Here is a 20830-nt window from a genome sequence, read left to right as displayed (position 1 = left end):
TGTGACCGCTGATTTTTTTTTCTCTCAAAATAATAAAATGGCTAACAAAAATTAACCGTTTTCCTTCGATTTCCTTACTTTAAGACTCATCAGTAATGCTTGAACCTGGAAGCAATTTGTTTTGCAAACAATTATTATCTGTATTTAAAGATAATTTTGTTAGATAAATCAAACCAATAAGTAAAAAAAACAACATATAAAGCAAGATAATATAGAACGCAAGAATTTTTTTTTTATCGAGGACCTTGAATTTCAATATTATTGAAAGCTGAACAGACATGAATAGAACTACAACGAATGGGAGTGTTTAACTACTAAGGCATTGACCATAATGTTCTCGTACGATCGGGAGACGTACTGTCTGACTAGACACGTTAAAAACCGATTCAGTCCGAGCATGGAAGTAATATATCTAAATATTACTTCCATGGTCCGAGTAACGAAGTTCCGATATCATAAAAGATTTACAATACAAAGGGAACTTCCTCTGCTTAATTGAGCCCCTAAATAAATGTGATTAGTTAAGTTTTATTTAAAATTGTCGAAAGCAAAGTTTTATATGCGTTCTCGTACGACATAGGTAAAAAAAACTAATGAATAACAGATGGATGGCCACTCGAAAAAAAAACTACAACAAATACCGAAATGGTTCACTTTCGATCAAAAATCCGGGGAATGACAGATATATCACGTATCATGATAACACTGTTGAAACTGTAAACGTGTGTTGTTTATAATAAAAATTCAAGTTCTTAGTTTACATATTGTCAATATTTTATTTTATTACTTAAAAAAAAAAAAAAAAAAAAATTGGTGTAGAAAATATAGGGGAGGCAGTTGCCTCGCCTGCCTCATAGGTAGTTACGGCCCTGGTCTATACCCCCTTTATACCACATGTGGCATCCATCGTGTTGCTTGCTCATGTTTTTACAAAGTTGGTAAATAAAATCAACCCATTTTGTCGATCTACTGTCTACACTATCGAAGGAACTGATCTTTGATCACTCAGAAAAAAATAGTTTTTTTTTTAAATTTTGTTTACAAGATTCCTATAATTATTCCATTAACTCATGATTATGGTTGTGATTCTAAAAATTAATTTATGAAAAATGGCATCGTCAACGCTCTTATTTGTACTTTCCAGATTTTTCTAAAACCTATTGCGTAGGTTAAAGCAGCAATGTCATTGACGAGTTCGAAAATCAGTGCTGATGAATTACTGTTAGAAATAAATGCTCCTTGAATCACCAATTATATGACATATACACCTTATAACGGTTACATTAAAAAAACATGAACACAACTGTTTGCATTTTCTCTTTGCATTATCAGAGAAATGCAACGTTTTGCAAAGAAACTAAAAATCGTGTAAAATATTCTTTTCATATATTATTTATTAAAAGCAATGCAATTAAGAAAAGTTTTTTTTTTCTTTTTTGTAGTACAGTAGATGACTATGAAAATGTCCAAAGTGTAGACCTGACTTATAAGATCGATGTCCACAGACAGAAACCAAGGTATTATAATTTGATACACAATTAGTTTTTTCCCATTATTCGTTCAACCCCTGAAATATTGTAGGTTTTTGTTAGATTAATATTTACCAACATTAAGTCCTGTAACAAAATGTCTGACTTAAGTATCAACAGGATATATCAACTAATAACTATATAAAAAATTGTTCAGTGTATCTATTTTATCTCGTAGCGTCCGTTAACGATGGTACGAAATATGAAATTCAATTACTTTAAAGACTCAATATATAAAAAGAAGCAACATGTTTACAAACGGCATATCATAAACACTATGACACATTAGCGAAATCGCGGGCATTTACAGCTCGCAAAATGTGGGATGTCTGGAGAATTTCAGAAAAATTATCAAAATCCCTCTCCCATTTTTCTAAAGTCAGCGATTTGTTTCCTTTCTGTAAATTCCATTATTTTCGCGTTTTAAGCCTCAAACAACAATCACTTATCCCCTTTGCTACAACGCATTTTTTGGTAAAAATCAAATTAAATTTAAAAAAATGCACTGATTCAAACATGAAATTAATGTAACTAACTGCTTATATACCACTATTATTCTAATAAAATGTACTTGTAAGACAATTCATCGGTGATTTTTCTTTTGAGAGCCCTATTAACATGACAATGGTAGGATTTTAATCTTGTATAAATGACAAATGCTAATTTCTACCCTAGTTTCATTTTGGACAACTCATTACTTTCACTTTCAACAATTATTTTTTTTACATGTATGTAGATAAACGCGAAAATAATTGTCTTCTCTGCGAGTAGTTATGGAAATCATGTGCAAGTTTAAAACCAGAAGTCTAATCTAAGACTAAAAGTTGGTCTGATGACGGAAACAATATCCGGACGCCTTTTCTTTTCGTTTTTATCCCAAAATAACTCAATCATCAGAATAAATTACAAATGCGATTATGCATAGTACCCAATGGACATAGATGCATGATGATTAATTTATTGTATAGGAAGAGAAACGACAGACAAAATGAGGTCTTTCAGTTTAATAGTATAGATATATACCATTCTCAGCTGCAGACAATGATCTACCAGGACAGAAAATCAAGTTTCAAAGAACTTACTGCAATATTTCAAAATGATACACATTTTAAGTTGATTGTCGTTCAATATACTATGGGGTGTTTCGAAAATCATATAGAGTAATTTCAGAAATGATTGCGTGCATTTATTATTGCGATTTTGTTATTTTAGACTTAAATGCAATTTTAATTTTTACGATTTTGAAACAAATTCTGTAAAATTCATATAAAATATTTCAAAATGAGAGTTTAAGTTATTGCGTTTAAAATTCTGACGCATTTTTCGCAAAAATTAAAAACTTCGCATTAATTTCTGAATTTACAGTAGACGGTGTATGAGTTATTTTAAAAGCACGTGTTTGGTCGATCATTTGAAAATGAAACAATATGATATATCAAAATAAAGAAATTTAAGAATGATGGCTAAAAAGACAAATATCAACCAACGTTCAAACGAATTGGATGCATTCAATTATAGTTAAAATGTATGCCTTCAACAATGAGAAAAATAAAAAGCGTAAAGGCAGTTATGTGAAAATGTATTTGACTCTATCGTTTCCAATAACAAAAGTTTTTATGAGGCAAAAACACATATTTTCTCTTCACGACCAATTATCCTGACATTTGATGTCCTATTTGTATATTACTCTATTGTATTAAACGTTATGCATTTTGTATATAAATAGTGTACAAATACAAATTTACGACCGATGATACATCAAAATCATGAAAATACTGAACTCATAGGAAAATCAAATCGGAAAGTCCCTAATCATGGCAAAATCAAATGACAAAACACATCAAAAACGAATGACAACAACTGTTATGTTACTGATTTGGTACAGGCATTTTTAAATATAGAAAATGTTTTATTAAACCTGTTTTATAGCGCTAAACCTCTCACTTTGTTAACAGTGTCATCAAATTCCGTTATATTTACAATGATGCGTGAACTAAAAAGACATAACAAATAAAATAGTTAAAATATGGATACAGCAGTCATCATCGTGTTACAATTTTAAAAGAAACAATTTAACAAAAAACAAAAGCATCTATCAAATAAAAAACACACTCTTGCAGTGTCTGATGTCAGAAAATTTATACGTCACATATTTTTGTCGTTTAATGTTTATACAAACAATTTTAAATTTTCACGTGGGCAATGTAAGCATACAGGGTTAAAACATCAAAAGTATGTAAGAAATAATGTAAAAAATAGTCCGAGATTTAGAATAGTCCATAAGTTCTATAGAATGGTTCATTCCACTGCGTGATTAAATAATTTTGATGTTTGTGGTTTAACGTTTTTTTTCTAATTTATAATAGAAACATAACATAATGATATATTATAGAGCAATAACATATTGACAGGATCTTTTAAAGTACAGATAGTTATCAAAAGTACCAGGATTATAATTTTATACGCCAGACGCGCGTTTAGTCTACATAAGACTCATCAGTGACGCTCAGATCAAAATAGTTAAAAAGCCAAACAAATACAAAGTTGAAGAGCATTGAGGACCCAAAATTCCTCAAAGTTGTGCCAAATACGGCTAAAGTAATCTACTCCTGGGGTAAGAAAATCCTTAGTTTTTCGAAAAATTCAAAAGTTTTGTAAACAGAAAATTTATAAAAATGACCATATAATTGATATTCATGTCAACACCGAAGTGCTGACTACTGGGCTGGTGATACCCTCGGGGACGAAACGTCCACCAGCAGTGGCATCGACCCAGTGGTGTAAATAGTTATCAAAAGTACCAGGATTATGATTTTACACGCCAGACGCGCGTTTCGTCTACATAAGACTCATCAGTGACGCTCAGATCAAAATAGTTAAAAAGCCAAACAAATACAAAGTTGAAGAGCATTGAGAACCCAAAATTCCCAAAAGAGTCACGTTATAAAAACCAAAGAACCACAAAAAGTCGCATTTACAAAACACACCAGCACAAATGAAAGATAATACAAACACATTGATGGGATGTATAAGTACCGTGCCACGTTAAATGTATATCAAAGAAAACAATCCAACAGTAAAAGTAATATTAATTATAGAACACAGACACATGAAAGAAAAATATAACACGTTGTTAAGATGATAAACAACATCAGTACGCAGAATTTATACATCAAGACCATCATGTATTATTTGTGAAGTTGATACGCAATATTTATCAACAAGGTCTTGGTACCTTCTGATTAACTTTTTTAGAAAAAGGACGAGACGTATCAAAACACACACATTTAACCGTGATTATAATTTTTTTTTAAGTACAATGAATGGAAAAGAAATATTTACATCACAAAAGATCAAAAATAATACTGGAGGTCAGACTATTAAACTTGATACATGGAGTGATGCAGTGAAACACGGATCGGTATAGTAATTAATTGATACTTTACGTTTGGATAGTAAACAGGTCAATTGTAATATCTAATTCTCTTATATATAAGGAATTTTGAAGTACACGGACCAGTGCCATCCAATATCTACTTTTACTTGATGTAGCAAAAAGAAATTTTGTATTCTAATGATAGGGGGCAACAGGGGTCGGTTAACATGTTAACAACACCTAGATATTGGCAAAAACAGTTAACCAAAAATGCAAAAATGCTGATAACAGTTAACAAAATTGGTTGAAAACAGTTAACAGCTTTAATTGATCTCAGATAACAGGTAACTACACCTTGAAAAGGGCCAAAACAGGTTAACACAAAAAGGTATTGCCCCCCCCCCCTCTAATGAGGATACACGATTATATGTTCTAAGCAAAACCATTGAAATGTTTTGGACATTGAAACAAGGAAATACAAGAAAAACCATGCTACGAGTATTTATTAAATATCGAACTAATAATATAAAAGGGGCAGGTCAATATGTATCTTTTTTACGATCGAGTCGATTCATAATTTTTTGGTTATTTTTTTGCACATGTAATATCATGTTCTTAGAGGTTGATAATTCGAAATACATTTAGGTATTTTGTAATTACAAGTCATTGATAAAATATCACTTCTTTCGATTCCATTTGGAAACTTTATTTTCACACCATCATGTCATGCGTTCGTATTCTTCGTACTGTCCAGTGTCAATTATTTTATACAATCTTTCTTAAGTATATGCATCTTTTTGTTTTACTATTCCTTATACTTCTATCTTATCAGTAAGTGTGTTTTTTCATGTTTGTAATAGAATTAGGATATCGTAAGATAAACAATTATACAAATATTGTGTTAGACCAAAGAAAAACCTTATGAAAGTATACAGATCAAAGCATGGCACACGCATATGATAAAAATCCATATCACGTACATTTGTAGTAACCTATAACCGGCCCAACGAAAATTTAGATATTGACAACCTTCAAATGCTAAGCCACATAGCAAATATGATTACACAGGACAGCAATCGACGTTAAGACACCTTACTCTTTTGAAAAATTGTTTAGATGTCCATTGTTTAATAACAGATTTGTTATTATGCGTTACCGAATGCTATGCAAACGATATTCTAATTCTGTTCTTTTTAATTTTTATGGATGAATTGTTTTACAGTAATTGAGAGCTCTACAAAACTACGGTTAATATAGATTTTGATATGACGTGTTTTTTTCGCTAAGTGAATAACGGCGTGCTACAATTCCCGGTATTTCTAAACTGAGCGCAGATGCATAGATGTGCATGGCGGAGGCCGTTTATAATAACCTAACACGTCATTCCATATGTGACCTATTTGCAAACATGTCGACTTCTTTTTTTTCAAATTGAAATTGAATAATACATTACAGAACCGTTATTTCTTTAATGATGTATTACAAAAAGAAATACTGTACACGGGCTTAAAATGAATAAAATAGAAATAAAATGAAAATCCGTGAAATTCATAAATGCTCTTGGTGTACTAACGTCATGTCACAACATGACGTCGTACAAATTAAAAACTCTCAAGCAGTTGGAAAGGCGGTCAATTTGACCCCAAGTCTATCAGCAACAATAGAGTCACGTGAATGTGAAAGTTCAGTAAAACTACGGATGAGACAAACCTCATTTTTACCCACTAAATACCACTGTCGTAGTAGAAACTTATTGATCCAACTAATCTTAAATATTCATAGTTTTAACTCGTCACATTAAATCAAAGTCCTTCATTCTTTACTTTATCTTCAAACTAGAAGTTTGTGTGAAAATTGTCAAGTCTCCTGATCAACAAATTTAAATATTTTCGAGGAAACTAAAAATGATGGGCTGAATTTAAATCTAATGAAGCCTCTCATTAAGACAAACACTCGATATGAATATCTAGTCAATTGAATATTGGATACGCAAACGTCAAGTTATTTTCGACACGAAGCGGTGGTTTTATTGCCGATTTGTGCATGGAGTTACCTTCCCTTGATATCACAAGTCAAAAATTAAAACCTAGCAAAATGAATAAAAAGCAACAAAAAAAAAGTGGAAAAATTAATTAAATTCGATTTGCAAAATTGTTATTATGATATTAAGAAGAAATACTTCCCTGCTTTTCAGAGATAGATTAAATCTAAAAATTAAAAGACAAAATATGGGTAAAAATGAAGATATTTATATTATTAAGCTTTTTTATATATATTAGTTAGCTCTGGCTGATGAAATTTACTTTGCAATTTTTATAAAGGTTTATATAAGGACTCACTTCTTGTAGAATTTATTTTAAAACACTTCTTATTATGTTTACTGCAATAAAACATAGTTTATACCAATAAAAAAATCTTTCTGAAAAAGACTATTATGAAAATATTTAACTATACTCATCATTATTATTTTATATTCTATAAAGTGGGACCAAGAGTCAAAAAATAAGTTTCTTCAAAGTAAAAAAATGCCTTTTAACTCAAGCCTTTCTTTTTTAGTTAAACATTACAGTACTGCCTAGAAAATATCCTAATATTACAGAAAAAGCATAAGTTTACCAAAAATTTTACACAAATTTCTATCAAAAATAATACTGTAAGTAAAAATGACATAATTTTTAACTTTATAATCATTATTATTATAAAACTCAATTATTAGGATATCTAGCACAGCTAGTAGCACTTTTAAATGTTGAAAGTATACTTTTGAGAGAGAAAAATGGGGCTTCAGCTGCTTTACAAATTGATAAACAAAGTATTGCATAGTTTGCCTAAATAATTGGATATTAATCTTAGTAATGAAATGAAAGTTGTTTGGACAAATCTTGTGCATTTAACCTTATGATCAATGATGATTTAATTTTACAAGAAATTGCCATTTGAATAAATTTAATTTTGTTAGAACACATCTCTATGAATTTACTTCTTGTTTGACTTGATAAGCTAGATTTTGCTCTTGTTACTGTTGCTTACTTGCATGTAGTAAAGAGATAATTACATAAGCAAGGCTTTTAACTTTAATATATAACTATAATTTTAACTGACCTTCATTTCCTTTTCTCATATAATATGAGTTTTCTACCAGAAATTTTCTATTTTTTGTGCTTATGTCCATCCATATGCTATCATTAATTAGTCTTATATGAATTTTCAGTATAAAGATTTTTTTTTAAGACGTAGTAATAGTTGCAAACGCATTAATAGGCGAGTGTAATATTTGAAAAAGACGTCTAGTTAAGGACTTTAATGCACCCACCTAACACACGGCTAATTTTTTTTTTAAATGAAAGAATAATGATTAAACTTTGATTTTTGCCCGGTCGTCACAAAATCGTACGGTGCAGTTTTTGTAAAATTGACGTTTATTTCAGAAATTAGTTGAAAATTATATAATTACGACATGTTTTTCAAGCAAAGGAAATTAGTCGTATCTCTTCTTTTAGACAGAATAATTAAGTGAATTAGATTCTTAAAATAATGAAAAACAATATTTACAACTGCAAGTCCGCATGCTTTTGCATTCCTTCTAAATATTTGACATTTTGTACGAAAATTTTCATAATCCCGACCTTTTCGGATCTACAATTAAATTTTTATTAAATGTTTTTGCAATCTATCCGTTTTAGATCACACCAAATTACTCATCAGTTATCGTTTTTTCATTCAAGATCAAGACTTTATCTCAACATTTCTTAAAATCACGAATTTCTGTAATTTTATGATGTTGGGTAAAATCACTATAATTTCCGGAATCCCTTATCTATTTCGTTATCGTTTTTTACTGAATATATTAGTCGATTTCCGTGTACTTAATAGTGCTATTAGAGTACGATAAATCATATTTAAACGGTTCTATTTCTATCTTTAACTTCAGTGTAGCTTAAATAGATATAAAATCGTCCAAAATAAAGATCAAATCAAAGTAAAACATAGTTTTTGAGTTCTGTAGAATTCACCCCTTTCTAAATAAGGAATCGTATCGGAAAATTGTAGAAAATCTTCCGAGTCGTGTCAAATTTTCACAGTCCAGTTCACAATGAAACCCTTCCTTTGCTAAAAAGCAAAATAATTATCCATTTATTGACACAGATGCATAGTCTGTCATATATTTACTACATAAAAACTATGTAGTTAACACTTAAATGAAGATACAGTTGTATTGCCGCAGTGGGAAAACGAAAAGATGAAGTTTACAGAAGACTGGTCGATGAATATGAAAAAAATGAAAACATCCCATTTGAAAATACAAAATATCATAAGAGTTGCTATAAATATTTCAAAAGTAAGCACAACCTATCAACTTCTGTTTTGTCTGTACAAAGACTTTGTACTACATGTACCAATTCTACCGACCAGTAGATCTTCTCATATATCAACGAGGACAGTAGATCTACAACTCATTCTGATTTGTCTGTTTGTATATTTTGCAAATGTATAAAGCCTATAAGCAAGTTACACAACTTCATAAGGTATCGTAGGAGCAAACTCAAGCTGTATTAAGTGTTACTACATATATCTCCTACAATGATCTGATTTACAAAATAACTCATGATAATTTTGCTATTAAATCTTTATACCATCGAGCTTGCATCGCTAAATATTTGCTACAAAATATGAAATCAGAAATTAAAGAGCTATCAGTTAGTTCTTAACATAAAACAGCTTTTACTAACATTTCGACGATTAAAGATGACGTGCCTGTACACAAGGAAGTATTCTGGTTAACAACTTTAATTACTTGATCAGTTAACCGGGCTTAATTTCTGCCCGAGGATCGCCGCCGAGAAAACTACACAACATATTATCAGCTTCAACAAAAACTAAAAAACCATGGTCAATTTATAGTTACATGTATACAGCTTCAACAAGGCGCCAAGGTACATCCAATATTGTATACAGTAGCTCTATAATTTTGTCTTATGCCGTAATGACGGAAAATTACCCGTTTAAAATGACTGTGATATTCGGTCTGTAAAATTAAAAGATCTGAGCAGTGACTGCGAAACTGGTTGCAAGCACTTAGTGCACCTACTTTACGGAAGCAGATATAGGGTAAAGTTGTAATCCGATCAGATGAATATCCATTATCAAAAAACATTTCACTGGATTATTCAATTGAAATTATGCCACCCGCTTTAAAAACATTTCTGTGTTGTCTTTTGGATGATGGCACATCTGCGGCAGTTAATAAAGCGTAAGATATTCCTATTGACAAAGTTCTTAGATGTATGGCTTTAGTAGAATGTATATTATCTATAAATATTTTTTTTACTCTTTTACATTTAGGTTTATCACTACCAATGCACCGTATTTATGGACACACCTTTGATAACTATTAACAAGTTTGACTGATCAGGAGATTAGAAACAATGAAAATGGGGCATACATTCTACATGATATTATTTTTCTTCTGGGGGTTAGAATTTTATCCAAGACAATGTCGACCCAACTACAGAAACAATAAAAGATCTCCGTATGACTTTGGTTGGCTAAAAGGCAACATAGGTCCGGTATGATGTCATCCAACTTTCTACAAGATTTGATCTGTTCACGCATTGGTATAGGTATAGGGGGAGGGTTGAGATTTCCAAAAACATGTTTAACACCGCCGCAATGTTGCGCCTGTCCCAAGTCAGGAGCATCGTGTCTTTCTTAGTTTTGACTTTATGATTTTTTATTTTAACTTCTTGAGTATATTTCGAAGCTTAGTATGACGTCCATTATCATTTCAAAGTAGTACATTTTTGTTTAGGGGCCAGCTGAAGAACGCCTCCGGGTTTGGGAGTTTCTTGCTGCATTGACGACCCATTGGTGGTTTTTGGCCGTTGCCTGCTTTTTAGCGGGTTGGTGTCTCTTTCACAAATCCCTCATGTCTATTCCAAATGTTTAATTCAATCTGTATATAGTAGATCTTGTGTCCGCTTTGAGCAAAACCTCTGCTGTACTGATATATGCCCATGCCAAGGAAGTTGTCTTTGTATGGATATGTTGACAGATAAGAATGACGAGATTACAAGTTAAAATGAAGCTATAATATTCCGATATCGCAATATTCCGACACCTAAATGGTGCAACATCCCATTGGTCCGACGTTTCGATCACGGGATTTTAACATTAGAAAGCCAAATAAAAGGTTCAATATTAGGATAGCCTTGTCCTCCGTTTGAAGCGGTGAAACAAGATAAAAAAACGTAATACTTAGTGCCTTGAAGTAGCCGAACGTCATCACTAGTGTAATATTTAAAAAGAGTACAAACTACTTTGTCAAGTGTTGTTTGATTAATTATATATCTGAAGATACACGGCGGCCGACTGAAGTAAAATCAAACACATTTTGACGTACAATGAGTGATCATATTTTCCTTGTGATGTTTTATATTAAAATTGTCAATTTGTTGATATAAATATACCAGTAGCACTTTACTCATTTTAGTTATGTTTGTTAGTACTCTTATCATATCTGATTTAGTGATGTATGAGTTGTTAATGTCTGTGTCATTTTGGTCTTTTGTGGATAGTTGTCTCATTGGCAATCGTACCACATCTTCTTTTTTATATATCAACATATTGCAACATATATAAAAGAAAATCTGCTCTATGGTTGTCAGGCTTTCAAACTAACAGGAAACCATACGCTTCCTCAATTTTAATAAACAGCTCATCATGGGACTTTTCTAAACAATTAAAAATACGTCATATGTTATATTTGCCCCTTGCTTCAAATATTTTGTTTCGGATTATTTATATCAAATTTGCAGATATATATGTTTGTAAATACGTGTAATCAAATGATATTGAGGTATTATATGATTTAGATAATGCAAGGGCGACTACAGATACATTTGTGTGACTTAAATGTTGATTTTCAAAGACTCCGAGAGAAAACGTTATGTAACATGCGTTACCGTTAAAATCAACCAAAATTAATTAATATTATGATAGAAATACATTTTCCCAACAGTAATACAGCATTCCTATAAAATTGTTTCGTTTTTGCATTTGTTTTGACTTGATTTTACAACTGGAAGTATCCGTGAATTGAAATTGCACCCATGACCTTTGACCTCGATTTAAAAAAAAATGCACCATAATTTCTTTTGACGACTGGGATATTTAGAAAGTACACATTCTTAGCTTTCTAGTGATATATAATTTAGCCGTGTGTTAGGTAGGTGCATTAAAAATGTAAATTTGGCTCTCATATCACTCGCCTATTAAAATAAAGAAAAACTTTGTTTGTGTTACACTTTTCGAACTATGCACATGACCCTGACACATATTTTGTTAGCGTTACTTGACGTTATGTAGAAAAAGAAAACAATGTCACCGTCAATTTACATGTATGTAGGGGATCAAAAAAGGTTTTAATTACTTTAAAATAAAAGTATCGTATGGAATTGTGAAAAACAACAAGTTTTAATCAAAATTTTATTTATCTCTATAATCCAATCAGTATTTAAGAGCACTTTGGAAACAGGTACAATGAAAAAAAAATCTACGTTACTGTAAGAAGTAGAAACGCAGCCAAAACCAGGTACAAATTGACACGACAAGTGTTCACTAAAATTGATGTATAACAGTAAAAAATGAAGGCTTCAAAATTGTGTAGAAATATGTAATAGAGAACCCGGTTTCATTTAAGATTATTGCTGTTAGTATCCGTATTTGGATACTATATTGGTTGCAAAACCTACAAATTTTTAAATTCAATTATAATAAAAGCATGACAAGTTGAACAAAAGACTTTTAACGTCAATCTTCTAACCGATTGATTTGGCGGACTTTTTGACGTTACGGACGACTGTAGTGCCACCTAATTAATTCCCCTTGCGATTGTTGCGGATAGAGCTTGACGACAGCGGACGTTTTCAATGACTTGCTTTCCAACTAAAGCAGACGTCTTTCCGTTACGAATAAGGAGTTTTGAGGTAGGTTTTTTTTATTCTATTGCGTTATTCGCTCATTTGTCGGTTTCAGCAAGTCAACACAGCGGCTTACTCTGAAGGGTAGAGGTACGTAAATGAACGCCTTAAGTGGAAAACGGAAAAATCGACGTTTGTTGCTATGAGAGTTATCTCCCGTACAACAGAAACAATATTTTCAAGATGTTGGAATATATTCCGCTTCGTCGGAATAATGGTTAATAATAATCTGGAAGAAGAGTATTAAATGAAACAAAAATAGAAGTATGTAAAATGAAATAACTTGTAACAGTTGAACAGTGCTTCCCTTCTATGAAAATGAAAGTAACTTAGCATGTTGTGATGGTCGGAAAGTTATTGAGTTGGGTTTACTAGCTGACCAACATAATGCTTGCAAGAACTTCTACACGATGTTTCTACAAAACTGTTTAAAGTACAAAGAATGGGTCCTGGAAGTATTTTGCCTATAGTATTATACCTTGGAGTTATTGTCCATACATTAACTTACTATAAACCTTATCGCTATTTGTCCGCCATTAATGGATATCGCACAGGTTTCCGTAAAATTTTGACGTCATAAAACAAAATATCTGACGCCACAATGGAAAAGTGATTGTTGTTGACGTCAAAAGTTCAAGCGGCCGGGTCAGCCGGGATTAGCGATAAGGTGTATACGCTGGTAATTAGAACAGATCAGAGACTTAACTTGAAAATCGGATATGTTGATATGAAACGTGATTTCAAACGAAATGAAGTATTGATAAGAATATTATAAACACGTAAATTCATTACACACATACACTCCCACAATAAGAAATTTAAGCTTACATTATATATTGTCATTTTATATATTGAAATTCCATAGCAAAAATAGCCACAGACTTGCATTCAGTCATTTTCTTTCACAGAAATAAATGTATTTCTCAAAACAACTGTGAAAACGTCTACATGGTGTAGGACGTATTCAATCCTCGTCAAAAAAGAGGTTAATACTGATATTCTTGATTTGATATTCCTGTTATAATAACTATTTTCTCATTTAAATATAAACATATGGATATTCATACAAACAAAAACCTTTCTTTACAGTGCTTTCTTTCAAGTCCGCGATATGGTCTATAAATAGAATTTGAAAATAAAAGTACTAGACAAAAAATAAGTACTATTTCAAAACAAATAATGTATAGCAAAAGAATATTTAAGCAAAAAAGTTTAACTTTTTGATGTTATATTTCACATGGCTATAAAAGAGGGAGGTTTGGCATGCCACAAAACCAGGTTCAACCCACCATTTTTTTCTTTAAAAATGTCCTGTACCAAGTCAGGAATATGGCCATTGTTAAATTATAGTTCGTTTCTGTGTGTGTTACATTTTAACGTTGCGTCGTTTGTTTTCTTTTATTTTTTTAGTGTTAATTCACATTGCGATAAGACATGTCACGGTACTTGTCTATCCCAAATTCATGTATTTGGTTTTGATGTTATATTTGTTATTCTCGTTGGATTTTGTCTGATGCTTGGTCCGTTTCTGTGTGTGTTACATTTTAATGTTGTGTCGTTGTTCTCCTCTTATATTTAATGTGTTTCCCTTAGTTTTGGTTTGTAACCCCGATTTTGTTTTTTGTCCATGGATTTATGAGTTTTGAACAGCGGTATATTACTGTTGCCTTCATTTAATTGCTGCCTGTGTGACATAAATTTGTGAAATATTATGTCGGAAATTACTTCAGACCGGTAAGCAAGAGAAATGGACAACAAACTTGAACGAGAATCGAAAAGGGTAAGAAGCCTTATGCACGGACAAACGGGAAGTAAAACTGTCCTTCAAAATGAAAGAAATAATAAAAAAAAAGAATGTTGCTTTTCAGTCAATATGAATTGAATGGAACATTGTGAATTACAAGCTTTCAGCACGAAAATGCGGCAAGGGAAAAATAGAGATCCGCTACATGAAAATTACTCAAGTTACCGCCACTTCAAAAACAAAATATTTACCAAAGTACATATATTATACTGAAGATTTAGATATTTCTGCGTGCATCAGTCAATGCATTTTAACATGCGCAACATTTCGGAACTACAGTTATTTCGAATTCAGTTGATATTCAGTTTGTATACATGTGCAAATGCTGCTTTAAAAATTTAGAATTAAATTTAGAATTAGAGTCCAAAATCACATGCAGCTTTTCTTTTATATTGTTAGATTGAGCATTACAGCTCATAAAATGTAGACTGGATACATTTATCAGAACGTCATATAATTTCCGTGTTGAACAATATATAGATAACACATAGCTGAGTAGGGGATATAGCAGATTGGTACCAGGAGAAAACATTGTCAACAGCGGCGAAGCCGATCAACAAAAAAACAAAAGATACATAAGTTGGAATTTATATACATTTGTTTTTAAATGTTCACATCTATGCATTGTCCTCACTATGATAATGGAAGAAAACCAACGATAGGTAAAAAGTAGGGATATTATGAAACAAACTTTAAAACATTATTTTTGTTGGTCTTTTGCCTACAATTTACATTTATCCCACATCTCCTTTCGTGTCATATTAAACACACCATTTAAGTTTGCAAATGACCAGTTCTATTTGGATCAAAGTATGTGTTCATATTTGTGTTGCGTTCGCGTGCCATTGAAACATGATTTTATATATTTTATATGCATGACCTTCTGCATCTATCGGGGGAATAAACGTTTACTGTTGTATTTTATTATGCACCCGTCCGTCCGTCCCAAAATTGGTTTTCCTTCTCCTACTTAAGTTTGCCTCAAACAAATATTAGGAAATGTAAACACAATGCTTATTGCCACAAAAAAAAAAAAAAAAAACACAGATCTAGTTTAAATTTTGGTGGCGTCACTTTTACCGTTCTAGTGTTATACCTAATAACAATTTAAAAAATTGCTACATTTTTTTCGTTTCCGTTCTATAAGTTTATAGTTTGCCTCAACCAAACGTAATGAAACGGATACAATATGCTTATTCCCTTAAAACTAAGATCACTTACAAATTTTGGTAGATTCACTTTCACAGTTTTCAAGTTAACATTATATGCAAGCGGGGGCATCATCTGTGTCCCATGGACACATTCCCCATTAACTTACTATTGGATGTCTTTGGCCATTTTTCGTTTTTTTTCCCCATGGCATTGTCAGTATGGCTTCGACTTATAAGTTTTAATTTCAGTTCGCCTCCCTTATGTTAAGTAGCAAAATTGTGGTCGATCATGTGAACATTGAATGTATATCGACATTCGGAAAATCAATTTTAATGACAGATCTTTTATTGTTTCTGTTAATATGTTTATACGCATATGTAATTTTTTTTAAGATGTCCTTTAACATCGTGTTCAATCATTTCAGAAATACGTTTTAAATATATAGGATCTCGTATAATCACTGAAAAAAACAATAATTGGTCTCAATCCTTTTTCAGACAGGATAATATGCTCTATAGCACATTTGTAAAGCCAAACAAATTATAAAGAAGAGGTCTGTACAATTCTGCTGATATAGCCTTGACGTTTCGTAATCCCTTTGGCGACGTCATGATTTGTTTTCTCTTTTCTGGTCAGCAGCACCCTTTCAACGACTGATTTCGGTAACCCCATGAAAATTATTTATCAAAAGAAAGGAAAATCATACCTTAAAAACATTTGATTTTTATAGAAAAATCGTAGGACTTGTTTAAACTGCAGAATAAGTAAGCTTGAAATTTCTTATTTTATGTTTTATTTTGACGTTATGTCTATGTACTTTATGTTGTTTCCTTACCATTTGCAAATGTCTGGAACTCGGAAAATATATCGGTGACCGACTTAAAGTTTTCGATTTTTCAAATCTTTAATCAAATAATCTTATCATATCATGTTCTATGCTCATGAAGAGTTTTACACAAAACGAGAGCCCTATTAGTCTACATTTAATTATATTCAATTCTATATCAACCACAAGTGAACATTGTTTTTTTTTAATATTCCTGTACTGACCTATAATTATTGAGTACTTAGAAATACATCAGAATGGATAGTTAGACATTCAATCAACAAATTTCAGGTCATAATTGCAAAAGTTGTTGTCGCAATAACATTTGGTGCCAATGACTTCCATTTTTTGTTAGAATATATTATAACTGCATTAAAAGCTTGTTTTTTTTTTGGTATATCAGAATGAATTGCTAAACACAATTTGAGGCTTGAACTGTAAACTTATATAAATTTTCAACATATTACATATTACAAATTGACAATGCTTTTTTTTTTTTTATTTCTAATATTCACTAACCCATTAATTGGGTGCTATTTTGAATTGTTATACATAAAAATGAAGATATGTAATGTAAGTTTGAATTGCAACATTTGTTGTCAGTATCCATATTTGGTTTCGATACTTTACTAGTTTCCTGCTTAAAATGTACCGGCACTAAATTATATTCTTTTGGTACACCAGGTCCGAGTACACAGTCATCGTTTTTTCAAAAAATAAAGTCCCTAGTGTGGACAGTGTGTTGCTTGCCCTTTTTTTTACCCCTTCCAAATGTATTTCTTCATGTTTTAGATTTCAAGACCCCCTTAAAATAGAATTGTCCATATTTTGAGTTAAGGCCGAGGAACTTTTCTATAATTTTGATATAATTTGTTCCAAAAGTAGTATAACACACTGTAAAAATAACATAGAAAACTTGCAGGTTTTTTTTTGTATTCTCATTTATTGTCTCAAAGAAATGCACTACGAAATAACTGTGTACTCTGACCATCAAGGAGACTATTTGTGCAAGATGCACATATTTGTCAAGCTATAGTTCATTTTTTTATAATTTGCAAATAAAGCTAACAATACCGATGGTCAATAGTCATCCATTTATTTAGCAAAACCAAATATGGGTCACAAATCGTTGGAACACGCTCGTTAACTAACACTACAGACCATTAAAGTCTAAAATGGCCTATATCTGTACTCGAATCTACTGATTTTTACATGACCAGTCTGAATTGGTCTGACTTTTACTTGACATTACTCGACCCCAGTCTGAACCATACTCAACTGTACTGAATCGTACTTGACCCTTATCTTTGCCGTTGAAAATAGTCTGAACTATTACTCAACCAGTCTGAAACAGTCTTAACCCATTCTCGACCTGTACTCGACCTATTTTTCCAGTCTAAACCCTACTTAACCATAGGTCTGAACCATACTAGATCAAATAATCTTTATATTAGAAATATATCTATTATTATATTTAGAATAAAAACAAAATTATTATATATAATTTATCTCAAAAAGGGATAAAATTAAAGACATAAATAAAATTGTTTTTTCTGATTAGTGGTGAAATTTAAAGTATGACCACTGCTTGGGGCAAACTCATAAATAAGATCACACCTGGTCAGAGGTATCAAATTCTAAATAACATCGATTCGAAATTGCAACATCCTGTTCAATTGAATAAAAGGGCTTTCAAATATACATGTGCTAGATAAGTTATACACGAATTTAAGAAAATAGGGCTTTCTGTTTACCTGTAAAACATACATGTACTGAGGTAATTAGACCACATTAAAGTGCTTTATATATGCCATGTCTTTAATTTGACAAAAAGTACTTAAATTAATTGAAATTCATTTTTACTGTTTCTTTGGAACACATTTCCTTTATTAAAAAGGTTATCAAGGATTGCTATGGAAATTCTATTATCATGATTATATTAGATTCTTGGTTTCATAAAACAAAACAATTCAGGTCTCATTTCTTTAGATTAAAGTTGTTTTATATACTTTTTTATAAATATATATATTAATAAAAAAAAACATTCACTGTATTATTAACTAAACTCAACTGACACCATAAATTTAAAATAGGCTTAAGTTAATGGTGAAAATAGTCCAGTAACGGCCATAAAATACTTCTAATACATTCAATAAATTTTGAATAACGTTTAAAATATTAGTCAGAATTTATTTTTAAGATTTTTTTATTGTTTTATTTATATTTAAAGTTGATATATATAATTATGTAAGTGTTGATGATCACGTGTTGAAGTTATATTTTATGATTGATTATTGTGAAATTTTAATCTCAATACTCTATTGAATACATTTCTAATTTCAATTTGTTGTTCAAATTCATTTTTATTAAAAATATTTCCTAAATTGATAACATTCAGTTGATAGATGCAAAGAATAGGTCTAGGTTGGTTAAGACTTGGTTGAGTATGGTTCAGACTAGGTCGAATACGGTTCAGACAAGGTCGAGTACGGTTCAGTCTAAGTCGAGAATGGTTCAGACTCGTATATAATGGTTAAGTACAAATTCAGACTGTGAAGTATGGTTCGGACTACAGTAGAGTATTATCAAGTCAATTTCAGACCAATTTAGACTGGTCGAGTAAAAATCAGTACAGTCGAGTACAGATATAGGCCATTTCAGACTTTTACTGGTTTGTAGTGTAATGAGTAAACGGACACAGAGTAAACGCATACTAGTATTTACATAAGTAGATAATTTTGTTTACAAATCTGTGGTACACGTCCATTAACTAATGAGTAAACGGACACAGAGTAAACGAATATTTACGAAAGTAGATGATATAAAAAGAATCGCATTTGAACGCGTTCCCGTCATTGCAATAAACGCGATAATTGGAATTACCAAACTACATACATGTATATGCACGACGCGTTAACGTGCCTTGTCTTTACGTTATGCTTGATCTGCATATAAATGTACATGACAGTAGATTATTCAGCGTATATCATTATCATAAGGATTCTACAAAGTTAAATCATTTTGTTATAGTTTCATGTCATGTTTAAACCTGACATCACGCATTAGTTAATCCATACAATGTGTCTTTGACCAAACTAGCTAAGGACATTTTTACCACATGGTAGATTGTGGTTTGTCATTACGTCGTCTTATCTTTTAATTACCGAACGTGACTTATTCCCGATTGTGACTGTTTTGCTGAGTGTGAATTCGCATTACTATAAGACGTGTTGCAGTACTTGTCTATCCCAAATTCATGTGTTTTAGTTTGATGTTGTATTTGTGGTTCTCGTCGGAAATTCGTCTTTTCTATTATATTCATGTGTTATGGTAAAGAAAATAAATCACCGCCTTCATTTATTAGATTTGATTTTGTTCAAGGTAATCTACGATAATTTACGTTTGAAGTTGGATTCAAAACAAACTGGACATATATATATATATTATAGTTAATTAATATTAATAAGTATTGCAATGTGCATTGTGTTTATATGTAAAATCAGTATTTAGTTCTATTATAATCTTAAATAAATCCTCATTCTATCTTACTTTTGAGATATAGTTTTTCAAATGTGACGTCATTTTTTTGATGTTTTAGAAATTCAAATGTGACGTAATTTTTGTGTCTTTTCACCACTTCGTATTTGACGTCATTTTTAAGATTTTTTGCGTTGAGGCCTGGACTAAGTCGGGTGTGTCTATTTTTCTGTGTTGGTCTTTGCATTATGTATTTGGGTTTTGTTTTCTGTAATTAGTTAATACTTCAGTTTCATTATGTATATCTTTTTATTCATTTGATAAAATTTACTGTTTGCATAGCATTAATTGTTCTAAATTATAAGGATGTCCTTATTCCAAGCATAAAAACGTATTTGACACAACCTTTTTCAACTTTTGATCTTCATTGCTGTACACCTTTGTACTGTTTTTCACTTTCGATCTTTTATATCTGGGCTTCACTGGTAAGTCTTGTGTGGACGAAGCGTGTTTTTTGCGTATTGAATTTTAAACCTGATGCCTTTTGTTATCTATTAATCATGTGTTTCTTTGTCTAATACGTTCTTCTATTTATTTGTATTGTAGTCCTGTAATATTATGTTGTCATTTCAATGTTATATTTAACATTGCCATTAAAGTGCGAGGTTTGGCATGCCACAAAACCAG

At 31.3% G+C, this 20830-nt stretch overlaps 1 protein-coding gene across 1 annotated transcript in view; it reads left to right on the top strand.

Annotated features, from left to right (window-relative positions):
• The window catches only part of LOC143070875 (putative methyltransferase-like protein 24), a 93592-nt gene that overhangs the window by 15944 nt on the left and 56818 nt on the right, over positions 1–20830 (top strand). Inside the window, exons 4-5 of the mRNA XM_076244988.1 lie at positions 1443–1517; positions 4845–4950. Of these exons, the coding sequence (XP_076101103.1) occupies positions 4849–4950 (102 nt within the window). The 5' untranslated portion in view covers positions 1443–1517; positions 4845–4848. The remainder of the gene's footprint in view (positions 1–1442; positions 1518–4844; positions 4951–20830) is intronic.

This window comes from Mytilus galloprovincialis, chromosome 1 (genome assembly GCF_965363235.1).
Source record: "Mytilus galloprovincialis chromosome 1, xbMytGall1.hap1.1, whole genome shotgun sequence".
Taxonomy (NCBI): Eukaryota; Metazoa; Mollusca; class Bivalvia; order Mytilida; family Mytilidae; genus Mytilus; species Mytilus galloprovincialis.
Note: the sequence above shows the minus strand (reverse complement) of the source record. Positions and strands in the feature narration are given on the sequence as shown.